The sequence below is a fragment of the Magnolia sinica genome, chromosome 16 (genome assembly GCF_029962835.1).
Source record: "Magnolia sinica isolate HGM2019 chromosome 16, MsV1, whole genome shotgun sequence".
Taxonomy (NCBI): Eukaryota; Viridiplantae; Streptophyta; class Magnoliopsida; order Magnoliales; family Magnoliaceae; genus Magnolia; species Magnolia sinica.
The window spans coordinates 22275347-22299349 of record NC_080588.1 but is presented as its reverse complement, the minus strand read 5'-3'; the positions used below and the strand labels follow the sequence as shown (position 1 = coordinate 22299349).

Below are 24003 nucleotides of genomic sequence, written 5' to 3'. Positions count from 1 at the left end.
GCATCGATTGACCAGAGGTCGGACTTATGAGTGTATTGAATCACGATACGACTAACTAGGGTAGGAGCATCATAGGGAGGCGGACAGCAATGGCACTGGAGGAGATGGAACACCAGGATATCTGATGGCTTAAGATATCAATATGGATATGGCCATGGATAGTATAGGTAGCCTAGGGCACTTTCTTGTTGGACTAGTCTCGGTCGATATGATCCATATGGAGTAGGTCAATATGGGAGATATGGATACTTGGATCTGGATCCGAGTTATTTGTCGTCCTAGTCTCACTCTCACTCTTAGCAGTACGAGCAATACCAGGGGCAATATGTGTATGACTATGGCTATGGGTCTACACCTGCCATTGGTGAATATTCTTGCTAGGGAGTTGCAACTCATCCACTGTATGAATGGCATGTATACACATGAATCTGCATTATCCAATTCGTGGGCTCTAATGTGCATGGTGCATAGCTGAAAATTTTCACTCATGAGATGGTACCAGCAATCCATTTGGGAACATCAAGTGGATCGTTAAATGGTCAAATTTCAACAGGTTAAATCAGATGGTTAAGATCGTGGGAAGAAATGGGGCTTACAATTTGGACAGTCCAGATTGGTTTGATGTGTGGGTTGCAGTATACAAGAACTATTAATGCAGAAAAGGTGGCACCTTCATTAAAATAATTCAGTACAAATAAGTACAAGATCTGGGAAGAAATGGACTGCAACATCACACGGTCTTGACCATATATTTGCTCATCACTTTAAGCCTGTTATAAGGCTTTCTTGGTTGCAAATTGTGGTTATTCTAATAAAACAAAGTAGGTACTGGATAGGTATTGGATTGAACTGTTCATATGTTGTCCTTTTTTATTTGTTCTTGATTTGGACAGAGTATCAATGCAAACTACTTCAATCTAGACTATTATTTTTATCCAAAATGTTCTTTGTTGCCAGGATAAATGATGATTGGAATCTTCCAAGTGACTTATGCCCATGCACGGGTATAGTTCTTGCTTGTCATCTTTCTCTATGATGGATTTTCTGTTTTCATATATATATATTTTTAAATTTCAAACAAACATGCAGAGCCAATAAATTCAGTATCAATGCGTTTGAGTAGTTGGAAGGATTACTATCAGTGGAGGTGCCTCCCGCTCAATTCACCTGTTGCTTTGCTACTCCATTGGGTATGATATGCTGTTTATACTCAATGTTAATATATGTGACCCTGGAAGCTCTCTCTCTCTCTCTACATCTCTTATAAATGCAATATCCTTGTTCTATATTTGTATTTGTTTATATGAATGTTATATCAGATAGAAAGCCTACTTGCTAGTTATTAGCAAAAAAGAAAAAAAAAAACACTCATCTTCTTTTTTTTTTTAATTTTTTAATTTTATTTTAATTATAAAGATTTTGATATTTGAATGTTTTTCTCTCTATGTTATTTTACTTTTTTAGTTGGTAGCATAATGCTCACCAATGAAGGAACCAGCAGAGTCTGGGTTCCTTAGCATAATTTTGGTGGCTGTTCGTTGGGCAATTTGGGCACTTTGGGGATTGGAGGTACCCTGAGGGACGAGAATGGCGCATTCTTGATGGTGTATTTGGGCCCTTGTAGGTAGTCAGGGTCGCTCCAAGCTCCCCTGCTTGCCCTAATAAAAGGACTGCTATCATTGCCTTTCATTCTAGATGAGGTTATTGTTGTGGATGATTTACGACCTGCCATACAATGGCTTTCAAGCAACCTGTTGCATTTGTTTTAGTTGTTTTTTCTTCGTCAGGTTTGTATTGCATTTCTGAGATCTAATATATAGCCTAAATGGTAGTTATTAGCCTAAAGAAAAACCTGAAGAGGGGTTTGTATTGTATTTTTGAGATCTAATACACTGTATCTTTCTTAGGAGCCCAATTCTCAAAAGCTAGCCACAAGGTGAATGAGCCCACTTGTAGGCTAGCTAGAGGGGATGCGAGAGGGCCACTCATTTCATGCTCCTGTTTGTATTTGCTTTAGTTGTTTTTTCTTTGTCAGGTTAATAAAGTCTTTGCTGTAGATTGAGAAGAGAAGAGGTAGATGAGGGATTATAAACATGCAACGAGAAGAGAGGGAAAGGATTTGCATTTCCTACAAAGGGTGATCAAAGCATTAAGATGATTAGGAATTCTTAGAAGTGTCTTTTTTGATGTTGGTTATGGTGGGAGGAGATTCGATGAATTGTATCCTATGGATTATATCACAAACACTGGAGGATGTCAGGGACTTCATCTCGGGATGAGCTTTTCTTGTAATCTTGTTTCGGGGGATGCTAAAATGGTTGCTGACACACTAGCCAAAGAGTTTCTGATTCCAAGTTGTATACTGGACCTCCTCTCCCTTTACCTGAATTTAATAATCATTAATTTACTTTTATAATCTTGTAAAGTATCTTCAATTATCAAAACCAGAAAATTACATAACTACCCCTTGCAAGTAATCAGCAATGTGGTTATTGGGGAGAACCCAAAAATTGTTCCAACATATCCTACTACAATTAATAATGACCATAATCACTAAAAAGATATATTTAGACACGCCTCTCTCTTGAAGCCTGAGGTTTTAGACTGAAGACCAACTGCGATATGATTTAAGAAATTGTCTAAAAGATTTTTTTCTGGAATTTACAATGATAAGGGTCTGAAATCACTTCAGATAGCCTCTGAAAATTTTACTAGTCACAAAAAAATAAAAATAAAAATAAAAATCGAAAACAAATTAATTGATTATATTATGAGATCTACTTATATGTGACTTCAATTTATGACTTTATGTCACAGGTACCAGTCATAACATCAGCCACACAAGAGTTCTATTTTTATTTTTATTTGGTGAAACTTGAAAGGGGATAGTACTACCAAAAATTTATTGATTTTCAATAAGGTCCTGTTTCCTGTTCCGCCTGAAACAAGAACTCAACTCCCCGATTCACCGAACTGACATGATTCATGGAAAGCATAAGAAAGGAGATAGTGTTTCCTGAGAAACTTTATTTTCAGGAAATTGTGGGAAAGGAAACATTGTTTTCCTTGTTTGTTTTTCAACTAGATTTCCCTAGAAATTTAGGATCTATTTTCAAATTTGTTGTTTGGCAAAACAAAACATTTTCTTGGAAAAAAATTCTAGGTAGTCACTAGCATGTGTTAGATGAGCACATGTGGCACGTGTGGGATACTTGAAAAGATGGATAATGGCACATGTGGCACTTGTGGGATGCTTGCAAAGGTGGATAATGGCACATGGATGCTTGAAAAGATGGATAATGGCACATGTGGCACACATAGGATGCTTGTGAAGATGGATAATGGCATGTGGTATGCATAACATACATGGGCACTTGGACCTGAATTGTGGCACACATGGTACATTTCAGGTGCTTGAAGTTGTACGGTGCCACATGTGGCGCAGGACACGTATTGATGCATTTGAGCACGAAGACTTGAAGCTAGATGGCAGTGCTTGTACACATTGTCACCATTGGCACACGTTGCATATTTGGAGTGATTGAAGATGGACAATGGCACATGTGGCACATTAGCATGTGGGATGCATTACACATGTGGGGCTTAAGAGAAGATGGTGGCACATTGGTACATGTGCAATAGTGGCACATGTGGGGCATAATTGAAGATGGACAATGGCTCATTTAGCACATTGTCAGGTGTCACATGTGAGGCGATTGAAGATGGATGGTGGCATAGTTGGGCCTAACCTTCGAGAAACCCATTTTGCTTCCATTGTGGGAAATGCCTTTATTAGGGGCGGAGGTGGGAAAATAAATTTGGTTATTTTCCAGAAAGGATAGAAAGTGGAAAATGGCGTTTCCCTCAACTTCCTACAAAAAAAGGCTTGCCAAACCACAAAAATTGTGTTTCATAGTAAACAATGCTTCCTTTCCCTTCTTTTCCACAAATCCAAATGGGCCCTAAGAAAAATTGCACTTATTTGGGGGGAGGGACATACGAACCTTGTCCCAAAAATGAACAATACATGAATAAAAAATATTGAAGTGAAAAAAATTCTCCCTGATATTCACAATACCGGCCTTATCCACAACAATCTTCTCTTTAATATTAGCAAGAAACTGGTGGGATGCGAAAAAAGATATTGGAGGAATTCTCACAGCCTAACATGCCCAAACCATCAATCATTACGTAACTCTCCCTAATTTTGGTAGAAAAGCTATTGACTTGTTCTCACTAATGCTACTTTTTATACAAGAGTAATAGAGTAAGTGAAGAAAAGAACAAACCATCTATTAATAGCATGAAACTACGAGATGCAGTATCGGTCGGCCGATATTGTTAGCATCGCATGTGCATGAGATGCAACCCTACCTATGTTCAGTTTTTTGGGATGTCGACAATATTATTGCTATGTGTCACACTGTATCGCCAATATCGGCAATACATTGCAATATATTGTTCGTGATGTATTGACGATATAGGCAATACATTGCCGAAAAAAAAACTTTAGTTGTTCTTCCTCTTCTTCTCCTCCTCCTCCTTTCCTGCTCCTCTCTCTACTTTCTCTCTCTTGATTGCAGACTGTAACAATCGCTATGATTTTTGGGCTCCATTTCTAAATTTATTGTGGCATCTAATGGTCAGAATGGATTTTATATAGTCATCATGGTGGGCCCCGTAAAAATCAAGGGTGGATGTCTCTTTACCAATTGTTTCATTTGGTGTGGCCTACATGAATCACAGGTTGGCCTGAATTTTTGGCCTGGGCCTAAAGTAAGATTACACATCTAACAGTAGGAGTGGATTTCACATACCGCATTGCAGTCGGACTCGAAAAAAATGAAGGGTGAGTGTCTTGATTTTAGCTAATATATTTTTAAAAAAATCTTATTGACCCCTTGAGTTTTTATGGGGACCACCTTGATATGTATGTGAGATCCACTTTGATCATTATGTGTAATTCCACGTTAGTCCAAGGCCAAAAAATCAGGCTGACTTGTGATTCAGGTAGGCCATGCCAAAGGAAATAATTGGTAGAGAGATGTCCACCCTTGAATTTTACAAGACCCATTGTGATGATTGTATGAAATCCACTCCTACCATTAGATGCTACAACAAAATTTAGGTACGTGGCTAAAAAATTCAAGCCGATCCATGATTTAGGTGGGCCACACAAAGGGAAATAGTTTAGAGGGAGAGCATTGCGCTGTACACTGTTTCCAATCATATGGTCCACTTGAATCATGGATGGGACTGATTTTGTAGCCTTGGGCCTAACATGGGTTCACACACCTGGTGGTCGAGGCAGATTTGACATAAACATCATGGTGGAGAGATGTCCACCCTTGAATTTTACAAGACCCATTGTGATGATTGTATGAAATCCACTCCTACCATTAGATGCCACAACAAAATTTTGGTACGTGGCTAAAAAATTCAAGCCGATCCATGATTTAGGTGGGCCACACAAAGGGAAATAGTCTAGAGGGAGAGCATTGCGCTGTACACTGTTTCCAATCATATGGTCCACTTGAATCATGGATGGGACTGATTTTGTAGCCTTGGGCCTAACATGGGGTCACACACCTGGTGGTCGAGGCAAATTTGACATAAACATCATGGTGGGGCCCACCTAAGCCTTCGAGATCCCTAATCTCTATTTAAAGGCATTCATAAATTGTAATGTGTACGATGCACGTATAACACTTATATGGATGCACTAAAAAATTGCATACATGTCATATATTAAATTATTAACTCAAATTAAACTAATTAAATTGTGGAACCACTGTTGGTAAATCATGATCCCAAAATTGGATTGTTTGAATGACCCTGACCTTTGATTCGTGGACACTTGTTTATTAAAACAGGACCATTGGATATTTTTCATTCCTAACTGTCTATGAAATGTCCACTAATCTCACCGTCAGATGAAGAAATAAACCTAATTTTTTCGGTTACGAGACATAATATGGAAAATTTATTTCCAATTGCTTGTATCGTATGCTATGTGTGTAGTTTTTTAAAATAATTAATTGATTGTGTTTCTATATACATCTTCTATGATTTACAAATTATATTAGTTGATTTTGAATATGGTTGCATCACTTTGTTAGATAACGCATAGTTCAGGACCCTATACAAAGGGAGCTTATTATGAGCACTTATTTTTTGTAACATTTTGATTTCTAAGTGTGTAATCATGTCTCTTTTAACATCCGTTGAAGTTACAAAAAAAAATAATTATGCGATACATTTGATATTTCCCATGTGATAACCGATATGTTTCCATATCCCAAGGTTGCGATACATACATTGATACCGATATTGAAAACATTACACATAACTAGCCTATCCTATAAACTAATAAACAACAATTTGCAGTGAAAAAGAATTCCCTAGGACAACCACTTCCTTTTATAAAAATGGTGGTAAATCTTCCATATTATCCCATGGATTATCAAAGCACTCCTATGGGTTTCTTAATTCTTTTTGCAAATGGAACATAGTACAATAGGTTTACCTCCTGCACATCTTTGCATGCTTTGGACTTTCAATCACATTGAGGCATGGGATTTCTTTCATGGTTGTTCAAAAATGTCATACGTATTGTATATATTACTTGGTTATTTTTTCAAAGAACAAGAAATCCATTTTAGTAGCTTTTGGTTATTTGCTAATGTCATGTATGTGTATTTTGATTGAACCCAAGGGTTGACAACCCCAAGTATAGGGCTGCGATGTAGTAATAACTCAATAAGACCAAGGTCGATTCATAAAAATTCGGTGAGAATATACTAAGAACTTAAATTAAGAACAAATGGTTGGTCTGGGTTTTTAATCCAGTGGAATAGAAGAGTTGTAAAAACTATTATAAAAAGGACTAAAGATCCAAGAATCCCCAATCAATAGATTTTGAATTCAATTCATCTTCTTGAGTTGATAACTCAACTAGAACTGGATTCCAATCCGTTTTAATTGGAAGATAGCACAGTAATATCAATAAAAAACATCCAACATAGATTGGAATCATGATAGGCTTGATCTCTCATGAAGATCTAGGTAATCACATCGCAGTGAATTGAAAGTATCTAATGTACCCGGAGGCAGTGTTTTAAATATCGATGATATCAGCCGATATATCCCACCTATTCAATCCAGTGGGCATTTTCAATTTTCGATCCATGTTTTTGTCATAAATCACGTTAAACCAGTGTTAAATTGTTACAAATCTATGATTCTTTCTGTTTTAAATGAAAAATTATGGATTTGGAACTTTGATTTCGAGATTTGGGGGAGATGGGTCAAATTGCAGAAAATTGAGAAAAAACAAAATTTCTCAATTTCTCACAAATTAGTCACAATCTTTGTATCTAAACACAAAATTAAACATGTATGTAACCTGATCTAGTGATTCTTCTTTTGCTTTTGAATGTATTGCTTGTGTTTCCATACATGTCTTCTTATACTTATAAATTATGTGAATGGATTAGACTTTGAATATACTTCCATCAGTTCAGTTGGAAAGCACATATATTAGGACCCTATACAAAGGAAACCTCTATTATGTGCACTTTTTTTGTAATGTTTTGATTTCTAAATGTATATTGATGTCTTTTTCAACAATGCCTAAAGTTTCATTGAAACATTCAACCAATTTCCCAATGTTCCCATGTTTCCCAACGACAACGATACATTATGCGATACAATCGATATATCCCATGCGATAACCGATATTTATCCGTATCCCAAGGGTACGATACATTATGCGATAGTGATATTTAAAATACTGCCCAGAGGCGATAATAGATCAAACAACTTTACAGATCTATTCCTTCCCCAATCTAGGAATTCAATCACATTCATTCATATTTCAACATAAAAACCTTAAGTTTCATTGAAGAAACAAATCAACTATCAAGTATCCATTAAAAGGTTCATCCCTTAGCCTTAGCTAAGAGATTAGCCAAGCATGACTAACATCTTAAACAAAACATAAAGAAAAACCAGAAAACAAACTATAATCGAATGATTGAGAAGGAAGGATGATTCCGAAGGAGCTCCGCAACTCCTAGGTCTCTCTCCTAAGCCCTAATTCGTACTTAGGAAGGCTTAGAACACCCCTTTAAATAGGAAAAGTTTGCACCCACCTAGAACTGACTTCAAATTTGCGCACTTTTGTTACGCTTCGGTCACACCGAAGTCGCACCGAGTCCAACCGAAGATTCCTTTGGTTGTAACCGAATTTCATAAAAATCTATCTTAAGTCTCTGTCCCTCTTAGGTCGCACCGAACTCTCCTTCAGTGGCACCGAACCTAGCTTCGGTCGGATCTAAGTGTCAAGCTGAATTATCTCTAAAAATCACAGTTTGTTGCTGGACCGTTCTGTACACATTCAGTCGGACCGAACCAACCTCAGGTGGGACCGAACAATCTGTTATTTCTATTATTGAATTGTGTGATTTTTCAGTCATTCCTTCATCTTTTGTACTTGGTTTTCTTGAATCTTTGGCATGTGAATTCTTTATTAAACATGATTTCATCTTTGTTTCCTGGATTACCTCGCATGTACTAAATAGATGTTAGTGAATTAATTAAGCACTTTGAATGCATGGAAACTAATGCAATTGAGAGGATAAATATGCGATATTTAAATGTTATCATATTTGCATACGCACACACATTGTCATTTTATCATCCCTATATGTAAATTTTCTATATCATTCTTTTGATGCTTAGAGCTTCGATGCAGAAAAAGGTGCAATCATGCTATCCCTTCTATACATCCTTTTCTTTTTGGTAAAGGTTCACATAGTTCCGATTCTCCTTGCATCTAATGAATGTGGTTGATCTATTTCACTCTTCTCATTGCAACTAAAGAATGAGTGGGATCCATCTTGTTACAAACATGATTTTATTAGTATTTGCGCTGATTATCTCAGTAATAAATTTTTATGGGTTTTTTCTTTTTTTTTTTTTTATAAAAATTTTGAATATCCTAATCTCTTCAAATATGGCATGTTGTGTCATTTTATTTATTTTTTGTTACAGCCTCTTACCATATACCAGGGCGTTCAACTTGCTTCCAGCATAAGACCAATTTCCGAAATTAGAAGCAAATTGCACATCCATTATTTAGGTATATCTTGGTTCCTGAGGTTTTCAATTTCGTCATTATAGCTATAAGTTTATGATCTCATTCTCAAAATTTTTCAGTACTATGTCTATTATGGTCTTGTATTGTATGATGATCATCATCATTATAGTATTCTACTAATTAGCACAGGAATGGTGAGTTAAATCCTAAGGTTTTGTACTATATAAGTTACTTCAATCTTCTGTATTTTATTATCTTCACATTATAGCAGCAAGTTGCTGATCAAGACCTTTACCTGTTACAAGTGTTCATCCTATTGGTATTGTTACATATATAGTGACTAAGGATAAGGAAATGTGTATCGATATTGCCGAAAAGATAGCTGTTACATGGACATGTATCTTTGACTGACGGAATCATTGGGGAAACATGGAGAAAAAGGTGAAAATTTTCAGTGAAGCTTGAGTAGATTCTAGGAGACACATGTTTACATATTTAGGAATAAAAGAATTGCAAAAAAGAACCATACACGATAAGTTTCCATTTAATAGGGGCCTAAACCATATGTTGTTGTAAAAAAAGCCATTGCACTAGTTAAAAAAAAAACGAATTCATATCATACAAACGTAGGTAATAAACAATAAGTAAGACAAAAAAACTAAGGGAAATGAAAAAGATACCTATTCGGCTATCCTTCAAACCCACATGGAGTTGCGAGGTGGCTCAAAGTTATCATCTCTGTCCCCACACGGTCGGCCTTAGGATTGCTTCTCCACATGTTCCTAGTACTGTGCCTAGGTCATTGTCTGGTTGTACTAATGGAGGTACTCTCATAGGTGTCTTTGGTATTCATCCTCCCTGAACTGTATGAGTACGCGTAGACATGGGTATTGCGTAATTGTAACTGGCTATGGTTAAGTTATGTAGGAGATGGATTGACTTCAACCACGACTCTCGGGTAGAACTGAGCCCAAGCATACCCTGAATATCCCCTTCTTACCAATAATCGTAAGTGCTCTCCTACGGTTGCCCATATCCATAGAAGGACAACTGTGACCTAGTGTTGTAGCTATAGTCATACCTATGGTACCCTCCATGTGCATACGGTGGAACTGAAGTGGAGTTCCCTAGTTCTAAACAAATATCCTCCAACGACAAGCTGCATGCAAGAGACTCCTCGGAGCGTGTGACCTTCTTCCCATCCTCGCAATGCTAGAAATGCTGGTTAGGCTCTCCTACTCTTTGCCAGGGTGATGGATGAGATCCATGATCTTTGTATTGAGTGGCATGGTCAAAGTGGTTGTCCTTGGTGAATTGGTTAATGGATCGCTGATTTGACCTATTGCATAAGCCCTACCTACCATTTCTGTGTCAACCTCCAACTCTTCCACCTCCACCCTCACCGTCACCATTGCCATCCCCCCTGTCATCACCCCATTGTCGTCTTCATCACCCTTGTTGCCACAGTAGGATGGGGATGCCGCTTGTGATGATACCTCGTGACCCTCACTAGGATGCACTGGGCTCCTTATCGACACGTTGGACTGGGCATGAGTCTTTTGCTCACTCACGACTTGGTCAACATCAATACCTAGAGACATTGCTCCCTTGACTACCATTGGAGCAGAGCCTCCCTTAGTATCATCTAAATCAACTGACTTGACCTACTTATAAAGTGGTTTGTAGCATCATCAACAAGATGTGCCTGTGCGCCTATTGACATCAAGTCCAGTGAGTCATGTTGTGATTCCTTGTTGCACTTTACCTGTAGCTGCCTCTCTTTCAGCTTCATATTATAGTGGCAATGTATGAGCTTCTACACCTTCTCACACCCAAATTTGCTTCTCTTGTTTGTGTAGATGAGCGACCACGTGCTCCAGTTTCTCTCATATGGTGAAGAGAAAACAGTCTGTGCGTGCACACAGATGGCCTGTAACTATAGTGTGGGAACGTTGATTTCATGCATCGCCTACAAGGCCACAACTTGCTTGCCAATCTATTAGAAGCATGTCTTACTTCAATTGGTAAATGCGTTGCTCCATCACAAACCATATTGTTTGATTACTTAAAGTAATTAATATCCTCACATTACATCATCATTTCTCTCGATGCTCTTGTAATTGCGGTTGAGAACGTATACATGGCATGTCAAAAGCGTAGTAGTTGTCAATCACAATTCATGAATACCCATCCAATAGTAGACTATAAGAAAGTAAAAGCCTCAATTTATCATTACATCATTCCTAAATTGTGGCCATCTCATCAACCTAGTGGATGACCATCTTCGGTTCATTATCCTCCTAGAGCTGGTGGAACTTCGAGTTGAGGCAATATGCTGAACCCCAAATAATATTTAATTAACAACACTAACATAGAAACAAAAGTAATACTCGATCAACAACTGAGAAATAAATGATTAAATGTAAGAACCTTTTAGCTTGAAGTGGATGCTCAAGGATTTTGTTCCATCTATTATCTATAATGTTGGGCACCTATCTATGCAAATTGAGATAGATGCAATCCTTTTCATATCAAGCACACAAGCTCGTATACCCCATCGATGGCCACCTCTTATTATTTACGGCATTTAGGATATTGTAAATTGGATGCAGGATGCCAACTATATCATGAACTCTATCTCAGAATCTGCCACTCAACATCATCTCCGCAACCCTTTCCACACTTTGCGCCTCTTTTTTTATTCCATTCTAAGTATCTCTCAGATTTGAATAGATTCCTTAGTCTCTCCTTGTGCCATTACAAGCTGTCTAGTGCGAAAAAGTTTGTGGTGAATTGTGTTGCCCCCATTCAGACAATATCCCCCTGGCACTCATCGCACATCACAGCTAACTAGGAATGACTGTATATGAATTGGTTACTTTCCTCACAGCCTTAGCGGACTTGACCAACCCTCTCTACCCTATTGACTTGAACATAGGGTCGATGCAGTGAGCCGCGTAGAGGGTCCAATAGATATTGTTTTTTTTCATCTTCTTTCCTGCCTTAACGAACATATGCCGTTGTCCCTCACCTACACCACATTCTTAGGCTCGACTCTCTAATCACCCCCTTCAGAAGGTCATATATGTAGGAGTGATCTTTTATGTGAGCGAATGTATTAATAAATCTAAGAAAAATTGATTTCTCTTTGCAGTAACGATGAAGTTGATGATTGATAACTTTGTAGGCTTCATCTAGACATCGTACATCACTGTCACCCCATATGTCTCCTAGTTCGGCTTGAGGTCCTTTGCTCAAGTTTGCATACTTGTGGTCAAGGTAGACCCCCAAAACCTCCTTCGGCATTGGAGGCTTCACGCCTTGACCAATTCTCTTGATTGTGTTGATTATATTGTGGAAGTGGGGGCTAGATGCTCTGTGTGCTAGTATGTGACTCGAAATGAATCCCACTTTGTTATAGCACTCCCTACGGTCTTCTTAATTCCTCCATTGCTCCATAAATATTTCAATCTCCTCTGCTTTGCACCAACAATGGGTGTATGTGAACCACGAGCACTATGGGTGCATTGTAGGCCAGGAATGCTTGAACTAGACTCCCCCTTGCTGCTCTCCCCTTATTGCTCCCACCATTCTCACGTGTAAAGGCCCCAAATGTCTACCTAGTCTCCTCAAGCCATTGCCTTTGCTCCCAATCCCAACTTAATGTCAATGACTCGTACATGGCTTGTCTATACGTCACCTTGTCTCGCTCGATAATCCTTGGGATATGCTAGGCCCACGTCATTATCATCATCTCGCTCCTCAACGGTCCCTAGACTCCATCCAGGAACCCAAAACTCCTCCCTCATATCCTTCTCCCATGCCTGCTACTGCTGCTTGTGTATCATACCCTTGCTCAACACCTTCGTCATCTCCACTCTCACCTCATCTGGAACACTTTGGCAACCCTTCACATCATTTTTTCGCCTAGCAAGTACTGCAACCCAAAAACCCTCCACTCATCTTATGCCCATAGTAGTTGTAAATGGTTCCAAATCAATTCCCCTCCATTTGCCATTCATGTCTCCAACCGATGTCCCTTGCTCATTTTCCTAACATTTTAATTTATGCTACCTACATGGAAATACAACCAATAATATCGTTGGGAACACGATAATCGCTTAAAGCTGTTTCTAAAACAAAGAAAAAGTCATACAACCATGCATGCATCGATACGTCCATCCATACATGCCTTAATACATCCATCCATCCATCCATCCATGGATACATAGACTATAATACCTCTATCCATCGATCTGTGCATACATAACACTAATACCTCCATCCATCCATGCATAATGCATGCATCATCCATCCATCCATCCATGCATACATACATACATACATGATCCATCCATTCATCTATCAGTTCATGCATACATTCATAAATACATACATCTATACATGTCTATCCATTGATCCATCAATCGATCGATCTGTCCATCCATCTGTCATACATTTGTACATATATACATTACTACATCTGTCCATCCATCCATGTGAGGAACTCAGTGAGTAAAAAAGGAAATAGTCGTATAGGAGATAATTTTGTGTGAGATGCAAGGTCTCAACATGATTGGAAAGGGAAGAAGATAGCGATATCTTCTGAAGAAAAAGAACGGGGAACTGAGGGAACAGAGTTTCAGGGGCGTTGGACAACCGTCTCTACGATCAAACCAAAGCAACGGGGAAATGAAAGAAGGGGTTTGCTATAGGAATACCAACTTTATTCGTGGAAGGTTTTCCGGTTGGGTCGTTGCTGCGAATTTCGAGAGTGTGTTTGGACGTGCTGGGAAAGTGATGGAAGTAGTCATCCCACAAGAATGAAATACAACAAATCTCTGGTGATTGGTCTTTGTTAGAATGCTTTTGGATGAGGTGGAGAAGGCCGTTGAGTTGCTGAATGGCGAGAATTTTGGAGGAAAGGAATTGAGAGTCCAGAAAACTCAGTTTGGACCAGAGATAAAAAAATAGAGCAAGGGGGAAAGCCGGAAGGAGAGTAAAAAGAAGAAAAATAGTGAAATTGTGTTTGATGGTCAGAGAGAAGTAGATTTAGTGCTGCAAAAATCTTTTCCGATGTCAAAAGGCATGGAGGATGGTAGATTGTTTAAAGAGGTGGTGACAAATACTGCTAAACAGGGGATGAAAATGGACTTAGAGTGAGGGGAGTCATCAAAGAAGATAGGAGAAATGGGTATGGAGGGAAATAACGGAGGAAGGGCCAGAAGTGCATGTTTATAAAAATGTTTTAGAAGATTCATTGAAATCCTTTGAATATAGTTTTGTAATCACAGTGCGGCCGGGAACCTCTGATTCTGAAATGGTGGAATGGTTAGCTCAGAATTGCAGTGCTGCAGATCAAGAAGATATAATGGTGAAGAGGCTAAAGGTTGATGTAATGCTCGTCTCGAAGTTGCCAATAAAATGTTGATACAGTATATTTAGCATGCAATCTGAACCAGGATGAGATGGTGAAACGAATACAGAGATGGGAAGAGCACTGGTTTCAAATCTGGAATATTCCCATGGAATTCTGGATTAATGAGCTCTTCAGGGAGATTGGAGCCTATATTGGAATAGTGGTGATGGTTGACTCTTGCACGAAAGAAAGTGAGGAGCTTTGGTACAAGGCTTTGAATCTGGAAGAAGTTACGTCCGGTCCCTGAAATGATACAAATTAGAGTCGGTGATGTCAGGGTTGCAGTAACAGTGGTGCAGGAGCTGATGGAGCAGATGAAAGTCGCTGAAGAAGAGAAGATGAACTAGTAAATGATGGTGAGGCGAAGTGTCGAAGGAGTACATGATAGGTATTGTTGCAGAGTACTGGATGCAAGAGAGAGATCATGTGGTTCTCCCATTCGCCACCATAAAGGTGTGTCAGGCATGAATGATGTTGGCAAGATGCGTGAAGAAGAGAGGGAAAAAGCTCTGGAAATCTCTGGCAAAGTTAATGACAGGGGAGGTAGGTGGCTTAACGTTGTGACGTGTGGTGAGGATGCGGTCAACGCATTTAATTCAAGAGATCAACTCAAAAGTAAGGTTAGGATTTCTCACATGCTGCATGAGGGGGCATCGGATATTATTGAGATGGAGCCATCTCAAAGAGAGAGCCATGTACGTGTGGAGGGCTCCACACATGTGAATGACTCGCAACTCTTTCACACGGGTGGAGAATAACTTACTCAAAGACAAGTATGATAGGGCTATTTCAAAAGGAATCGATTCTGGGTCTAATATAGAACTACGATACAGCAATTTGCAGAGGAAAACGAGTGTGGATGTAGGATAAAAGAAGAATCTATGACCATAAAGGCTGGGGCTTTAGGAGGAGCGAACAGGTTTTCAATTGGTTCCCCATAGCGAGTCTGGCAAGGAAGCCGCTTCAGCGGGAGGAGGCGAACAAGTACAGAACAGCCAAGTGCATCTTGTTTTGGCAATGGAAGAGGTTGGTAGCCAAGCAAGCTAGATGAACAGTAAGATAGAGGTTTGTACAAATATGCTGGAACCTGAAATGATAACACTGCTGGCAATTGATCGTCAATTGGCCAATGTTGAAGAGACGGCAGAGGCACCACGCCCAGTTAACATGGTGAATGATGCAATAGAACTGATGCAGGTACAGAACAACAAGCTTCCCATGGCACAGGGTATGAAATGAATTAAAATGGTCACGGTGGAGATTGCTTATCTAGTGGGGCTAACATTCGGGGACAGGCTAGAGGATTACGTGGCTCACTGGCTCTATTTGAATTTGTGGAAGAAAGCAGGAGGCAACTAGTCCATCAGGACATGCATGAACAACCCAAACTGGCAGCAGAGAGTTGCCGTACTCGGAATTTGGTAGTGGTAGCGTGGTTTGTGAGTTTGTGGGCAACACAGTTGAGGGGCAGTAGGGATTAGAAGGTGGCATATGAAGCTACTCAGTTGGGATGTGAGGGGCTTGGGGTGTCTGGAAAAAAAAAGAGGGCAGGTCAAGGATGTGTAAAAAATATAAAGTTCAAATATTGGCATTTCAAGAACCCAAATTGTAAGGCGTAGATGAGGGAATAGTGAACTAATTGTGGTGGGGGCAAAAAAATGGAGTGGGAAGCTTTGGATGCAATGGGGTCAGCAGGAGGTATCAAGGTAATTTGGAACTCAAGCATATGGTGTAAAGGAGAGTTGGAAGGGGCAATTCTTGGTATCTTTGTTGTTCAGAGAAGTTTCGACGGGATTTAGGTGGCATTTTCAACGGTATATGGGCCAAGCAGATTGAGATTAAGGTTAGAGTTTTGGGTTGAGTTAGATGTGGTGTGTGGGTGGAGACTTCATGTGATTAGATTTTCTTATGAAAAGGGGAAGGACATCCACCAGTATGAGTAATTTTTCAGATTAGATTGTAAAAGATGAGATGGTAGATAAACATATAGGAGAAGTAAAGTTTACATGGTCAAATGGGCAAGCTAAGGTGGTCAAGTCAAAATTAGACGACCTTTTACTTTCACCAGAATGTGTTGAAAAATTTCCGTTGGTGCATTAAAGAGGCTTGCTAAGGCCTATATCAGATCAATGTCCAATAATGTTAGAGATGGATATGGAGGATTGGGGACCTTGTCCTTTTAGATTTGAGCTTGCTTGGTTGGAGGTATAGGGGTTTTCGGAATCGGTGGCTCAATGGTGGTTTTCTTTCTCGATTCAGGGGGTTGCAGGCTTCGCTTTATTCCAGAAATTAAAGATGTCGAAAAGAAAAATAAATGTGTGGAAAAAAGAGACTTTGGGGACTTGAGAGGAGGCGGCTTCAAAAATATTGCAAGAAATTCAGCTTCTAGATATAAAAGAAGAATCGGGAGAGCTATTGAAAGATGAAAGGTCATGGCGGGAAGTTTCGTGCAAAGTATAATGCTAGATTGAGAGATGATGAAATTAGATGGCGACAAAGGTCAAGGGCTCTTTGGTTGAAAGGGGATAAAAATACAAAATTTTTTCATGCCTTGGCAAGTTCTAGAGAAAGAATTAATAAGATCAAGTTGTTAATAGTGAAAGGGGAAAGAGTCAATGGCAAGGCAAAAGTATGTGCTTCAATAGTTCATTTCTAGGAGGGTCTATTGTCGAGGGAAGAATGGAAGAGAACATTACTTGATAATCTTTCATTCGGTTCTATCTTAATAAAAGCGGCAGATTCATAGGAAAAAAAAGGCCCCTCCAGAGGAGGAAATTGAGAGAGTAGTATCAGAATTGGGAGGTGACAAAGCCCCTGGATCAGATGGTTTTTGATACAGGACATGAAAATTAACTATGATATGCAAGATCTCAGGCTTTAGATCAAACTAATTCAGAAACATTCACATAAAATTTCGACATCCCACACAAAAGTTCAAACATTCAAGCAAGGAGAATCTGTGCGGGTCCAGGCCTACACATGTTAGGGCTGGATCAATAAAGATTATGAGCCAAACGGTACTCAAAGGGAAGTAAAACTCATCCACACATGCACAACAACCAGTCCCTAATCCAAGGGATTCACCCGTTTCAGTTCAGAGAACCCTAGGATTAGAAAAGGGGCAAATAAATTGAAAGTAATGCAATCTAGGGTTAGGGTTAGGGAAAATAGGTATGAGAGGAGTAACATAGGTAGGAAACCTGAACCTGGAGACAGTTTCTGCGCACGGACAGCGGGCTAGGCCTATCACACGTGCGCAGGGGCCTGGCCGCACGTGCGAGGGGGCGCCGAATGTGGAAAGCGCCTCCTTGGCTCTGGTCGGCCAGGGGAGAGCTTCAAAACCTCCAAGTTTCGTGGTGATCCAATGTGTAGTTTGTGCGTGGTGCTCTACCGAAGTTTCAGCCATCCTGCAGGGCCAGAATCTAGAATTCTGCTATAAAGAGTAAAACTGCTGCAATAAAGAACGGATTTGAATCGTAGATGATTATACGAGATGAGAAGTATGGATGGTAGAAGATGGAGGCGAATCGGGATAGATGTGGCTTCACACCACGGTAGTCAGCCCTTCGAAGAAGGGAGGGCTTCGCACCCAATTTGATTTCCACAACTCAAGAACTCAGAGGAGTAGAAAAACGCATGAATTTTTTTTATTAATCTTTAATGAATAAAAAAGCTACAAGGGATGCCTATTTATAAGAAAACCCAATACCCCAAAACTCGCGCCATGTGCGCAACCTATTACTCGGCGATGAAGTAAACAAAAATAAAAACTAATCAAAGAAATCTAAACCGTCCATGATATTCTAAATAACATTAATAAGGAAAACCTAAAATATGAAATTAATCAGACTAGTGGGTCCCGATCATGAGATCCCATGATGGGCTTTACTTGACTCTCAGGCCCACTCCAACGAATCAAAATTTCGTCTTCTAACTAGGAGGCCCTCCCTGGATGTCGTCATCGATGCAAATCGACAGTGGGGCCCTCCTCCCTGCGTACGTGCGTAGGGGGGTGGCATGCGTGCGCGCGCGCGCGGGCGTGATGTCCCCATCAGTTTCCCAATAGCATTTTACCATAAATTCTAGGAGCTAGTAAAGAGGGAAGTGTTTGGTTTTATTAATGAATTCTATGAGAAAGGAGGGATATATTGCGTTTAAGCTAGAGGCCACATTTAGTGTGGCGATTCCTATAAAAGGTGCCGAGTATCTTAAGGATCGTAGAGTGTAGACCCATCAATATTTTGGGAGGACCATAAAAGATTCTGGCTAAAGCTCTTGTAACTAGATTTCATGCATTTATGCAAGAAGTTATTTTAGCATCACTAGGGGCCCTCGTCGAATGAAGATAAATAATGGATAGTGCTTTGGTGGCAAATGGATGTATCAATTCTTGTAATAGAACAGGCTTGAAAGGCGTATTATGTAAGTTGGATATAGAAAAAGCATGCGATTATATGCATTGGGATTTTTTAGATTAAATGTTCGGTAGGATGGGTTGTGGGATGAAATGGCGTTCTTGGATATGGGAATGTGCAATTTCCACAAAATTCTTAGTCTTGGTCAATGGATCTCTGAATGACTTTTTCTCTACTACTAGGGGATTGCAGCAAGGGGGACCCCCTTTCCCTGTATCTGTTTGTGGTAGTTATGGAGGCTTTGAGTAGGATGTTGGATAAGGGGTAGAGGTGGGTTTGGTGAAAGGATTCGGGGTGAATAGCTCGAAATTCCAAATTTCTTACTTGCAGCATGGAGATGATGCACTTATATTTTGTGAGGCAGATGCTTGAAAAGTGAAAAATCTTTGTTTGGTAATAATTACTTTTGAGGCGGTATTGGGGCTTAAGGTGAACATTATTAGAAAGAGCGAGATTTTTGGGGTGAATATTTCTAAGGAAGAGGTGGGGGATTGTGCTAAGATATTTGGATGTAGGGAGGGATCTTTCCCATCTACATACCTTGGTCTTCCTTTATGTATTGGAAGACCTGTGAAACATTTATGAGACAAAGTGATTGAAAGATTTGAGAGGAAGTTGACTTAATGGAAATCTTGACACTTACCTTTGGGTGGAAGAATAACTCTGATAAAGGCCGTAATGTTGAATCTTCCAGTCTACTATGTGTCGCTGTTCAAATGTCCAAGGTTGGTATTGAAAAAATTGGAAAAAATTAGATGGGACTTTCCGTGGAAGGGAGCAGAAGATAAGCACAAGTTTCATTCTCATGAAGTGGGAAGATGTTTGTAAACCTTGGGATCAAGGGGGAGCCAGATTAAGGTGTTTGGAGGTCATGAATTTAGCTTTGCTAGGAAAAAGGGTTTTGAGGTTTGGGGTGGAAGAGGGTCTTAATGGAGAAAGGTGGTAGGTAGAAAATATGGGGTGGAAGAAAGGGGTAGGTGGATTAGGTAGTCATTGTTATATAGGTCATCATATATCTGGAAATTTGTGGCATTGATAAAAAGTAAGTTTGGGAAGGGTTAGGTTTATGTTTGGGAGTTGGGAAGCAAATTAGGTTTGGGGATAAAAAAAATAAGCGAACTTTTCCCTCATTTAGCGAGGATTGCGGTTAAGGCAAATCTGACGGTAGATAGATGCTTTTCCATCCAAGGAGAAATATTTTTGTGGGCTTCGCCATACAAAAGGAATTTAGAGTATGAATAGATTAGAGAATTTGCTAGTCTTATTGTGTACTTATCCAAGATAAGTCGGTGTTATCAGAAGCAGATTCGATGAAATGGTTGAAAGATAAGTCTGGTAAGTTTTCAGTAAAATTCTTCTACAAGTTGTTAAGCGGGATTGGAAGAAACATTAAATCACATAGATACCTTAACATTTGCAATTACACAAGAATGATGAATCAATTCCATAATAACTTTTGGTACGATCCTTTTTGAAGTATTCCAGGGTAGAGCACTTGTGTGTGCTGATCGTTTTAGGGGATGACCCAAGGCAGAGCACCTGTGATGATCCTTCTAGGGAATGACCCTTTACAGAGCATTAGTGTTGATCCTTTTAGGGAATGACCTTGGGTAAAGCACCCATGAATGAACTTTTAGGGTAAAACCAAGTCGGGGCACTCGTGTGTATGTATCTTTAGGGAATCACCCAGGGTAGAGCACTCGTGCTGATCCTTTTGAGAATGACCCTAGGTAGAGTATCCGTGCAGTGGTGGCCATTTTGGGAATGACCTTGGGTAGAGCACTTGTGCAACAAGGTATTCCGTAACAGTAATGGTGGCCGTAATAGTGACCACTACTACCTTTACGATATGGGTCATAATGGTTGTTATGGCCCCCGTAACAACTGTTATTGTTTCTTTAATTTTTTTAATTGAAAAATAAAATTGAAAAACCTTTATGTACATCGTAACGTTGAAAAACTTATATTAGCCTCATAACAGACCATTACGGGGCTGTTATGGCCTTTACATGGGACGTAACGGGTCATTAACTATAGTTACAGGTCATTTTTTTCCATAACGGCTGTTATGGTTGTTATGATCCTATAACGTGTAACGGTTGCCATGTTATCTTTACGTCCCCGTAACGGCCTTTACGGCACATCATGCCGTGCAGTGCTGATCCTTTTGGGAATGATCCTAGGCAGAGCACCCGTGCTTTCAGTTTCCGTTCTTATTTAGTTACAACAAAGAAATAATGAAATCACAGTTTTACCATCACACGATCTATCATCGATTCCACACAACTTTAAGTGTGTACATAAAAGTAAGATCATATCTATATTTGAATCCATGATTAATACAAAATTTAAATGGCAAAAATAAAAGATTCAATGTAAAATGGCAACATGTTTAAGTATAGACTAAAATCAAGGCAACTCAATTCATTACAAGTAAAAATGAAGGACTATGCACCATAGTTGTATAAACATGGAATTGATAAAATAAGGAAGGATCACCCACCTGGATACGTGTGCAAGGGATTGAGCTGTGGCTGGAAATACGTGCGCACTTTCAGGGTTCGGTTCCAAATACACAGTTGGATTCAGTTGCACAAAATCTGATTCGTTAGGTGTTTTGATGCAAATAGGTGGAGACCTCTACATGTAATTACACACGTTGATTTGTCAGATTCTAGTCTAGGGTTTCTGGTCCTCGGGACCCAAAATACAACAAAAGCATGTTGACTCACTGAGTAAACTCAATGAGTCCTAGGTTAAACTACATTTCATGATCTTTTTCTTGAATCGAAACGGCTACAATCGGGGCTTACCTATTGAAGATTGCATATGGGGCTTCACTTAGCCCTGATTTCAGCTTGGTTACAGAGACTTAGCGGGTCAACTCACTAAGTTGACTCGATTGGTTCTTCTTTTCCTCATTCTTTTCTTTCTTTTCTTCTTCTTTTCTCTTCTTTCTCCTCTCATTTCCTTCGACTTAGAACGTCCAACAACTAGACTAACTCAACGACACAACGAGTCACGACTTGCTAGGTCTGCTCTCTCTCCTCATCTCTTTCTTATTTTATTTTATTTTTTCCCTTCTCTCTCTCTCTCTCTCTCTCTCTCTCTCTCTCTTTTCCGTCTTCTTCTAGTTTCTACTGCTTTATTTCCCTCCAAATCACATCTAACACTGGCATTGGAAGGGCTTCGATGCTCGACTCGAGCCACCCTGATCTCTTAGTTAAGATCTCTATCTGCTGTGTTTTCTATTGTGAGATAGCTCTCGCTGGGAGGGGTTTTATAAGGTTATTGGTTCCGGAATCTGAGTTAAGGAGTTTTTCATCGAGTTTGCACATGGTGTGTCTGCGAACGAAGTTGTTGGTAACGATCGGGTTTTTAAGTTTTACACATTAGTGTGAGTCATTCTTACTGACCGTTGATTGGTAGTGTTTAGACGGGCCTCAAAATGATGGTTTTTCAATCTTGACACAAGGTTTATACAATATTCACGTGATGGGTTCTTAATCGGGAGGATGGAGCATTAATGGTGGATCTTGACCTGGTACAAATCTCGACATTCTAAAACTTCTGGATGGCTCAGATTTGTCCAAGGGAACTTAGGGAAGCATGGAATTGAAGGTTGGGATTAGTTTTCTCGGTGGGTTCTGGACTTGAAGAGTGTGGTTGAAAAACGTTCAATAACCGAAGACACCGAGAAGAACACGGGAAAGAGGGAGATTTGATTGGCTCGGAACGAAGGGAGTGAGTTCGTGTAATGTAAACTGTTAGATGAAGATTGAAATCTTAGAATTTGAATGGCTTAGATTAAGAGCTGGTGCGTTTGAGGAGGTTGTGTTGCTCATAGACACGGAAAGAAATCCCATTTTGAATGGGTTTCCACAGTTGGCGTCGAGGATGTGAATGCGTTTGGAATTTGTAAGAGATAGGTGGGGTCCACTGGGATATTTGATGAAATCCATTTTGTTCATCTCGTTCTGCAGATCTTGTTAAGATAGGAGTCGAAAGATGGAACAAATGAGAAGCTCAAGTGGACCGCACGATAGGAAATTGTGAGGATGGGATACCATCCGTTAGAGGCTGATGATGAACGGTCTAGATCAACAAGGTGGGCGCCATAGATGGACGGCTGTGAGTTAGGGTTTACTGCGCTTGCACGGAAGGAAAGAGAGATGTCGTCTCCTGGCTAATAGGGTAATGTGCACATGGCAACGTACTTTGCTGAATTTTATTATTATTAATATTTTTTTTACATGGATGAAGTTGTGGGCTCCACTAAAGTGCTCGTGTAGAATCTAAACCGTCCACTAGGTTAGGCAAGTCCCAATAGGACATGGGCTCAGCAATAAGGTAGATCCAACTTAGATGGGCCGCACCGAAAGAGCTGATTAAAGATTTGGGATGAATGGTCGTGTGTAAAACTAAACAAACATGTGAATTGAGTATTGATTTCAACATCGATGATAGCTTAGACTTGGTGTCAGTGTTGAGAATTTTAATGGGTTAGATTTGCGAATGGATTTGAATATGAACGGATGTGAAGGTTTTAAGTTGGTTTGTTACGATCAGATGATTCGCATGCAAAGTGAACGGTTGGGAAATCCTTAGGTTGTGAGTAGTTGATCCTACGGCTGGATTGGTTGTTGGTTGTGTATGCGTGGTTGTATTGGGTTTCAAAGGTCGTGATGAGGTGTACGGGAGTCTAAGTGTACGTTCGTGAGCTTAAATGCATGTGTCATTCTCCTAAAGGTTCGAGTTTAATGTGGAATGTGTACTAGGATACGCACTTGTGTACCTACAGGAGCACACAAATTTTCGGGGTATTACATTTTACTCACCTTAACAAATTTTGTCCTTGAAATCTAATCTACCTATGACTATGTTTGAGTTGGGTGGCCTAGCGAGTATAGGTGTCGAGAGTGCAATTGTACATATACATATATGCATATGGACTGAAATCATATAATTATTAACTGCGTACATCATTGGTTCACACTAGACGGGTAAATCACACATGTTAATTGCCACTACTTGCATAGATTGATGAATGTACGTATGCATGGATGGAT

General features: G+C 39.7%; 1 protein-coding gene across 2 annotated transcripts in view; it reads left to right on the top strand.

Annotated features, from left to right (window-relative positions):
- LOC131228497 (uncharacterized) overlaps nt 1-24003 on the top strand; it is a 134357-nt gene that overhangs the window by 29631 nt on the left and 80723 nt on the right. For both annotated transcript variants that reach the window (XM_058224179.1, XM_058224178.1), the window contains exons 4-6: nt 958-1004; nt 1090-1190; nt 9055-9142. In XM_058224179.1, coding sequence (XP_058080162.1) covers nt 958-1004; nt 1090-1190; nt 9055-9142 — 236 coding nt within the window. The remainder of the gene's footprint in view (nt 1-957; nt 1005-1089; nt 1191-9054; nt 9143-24003) is intronic.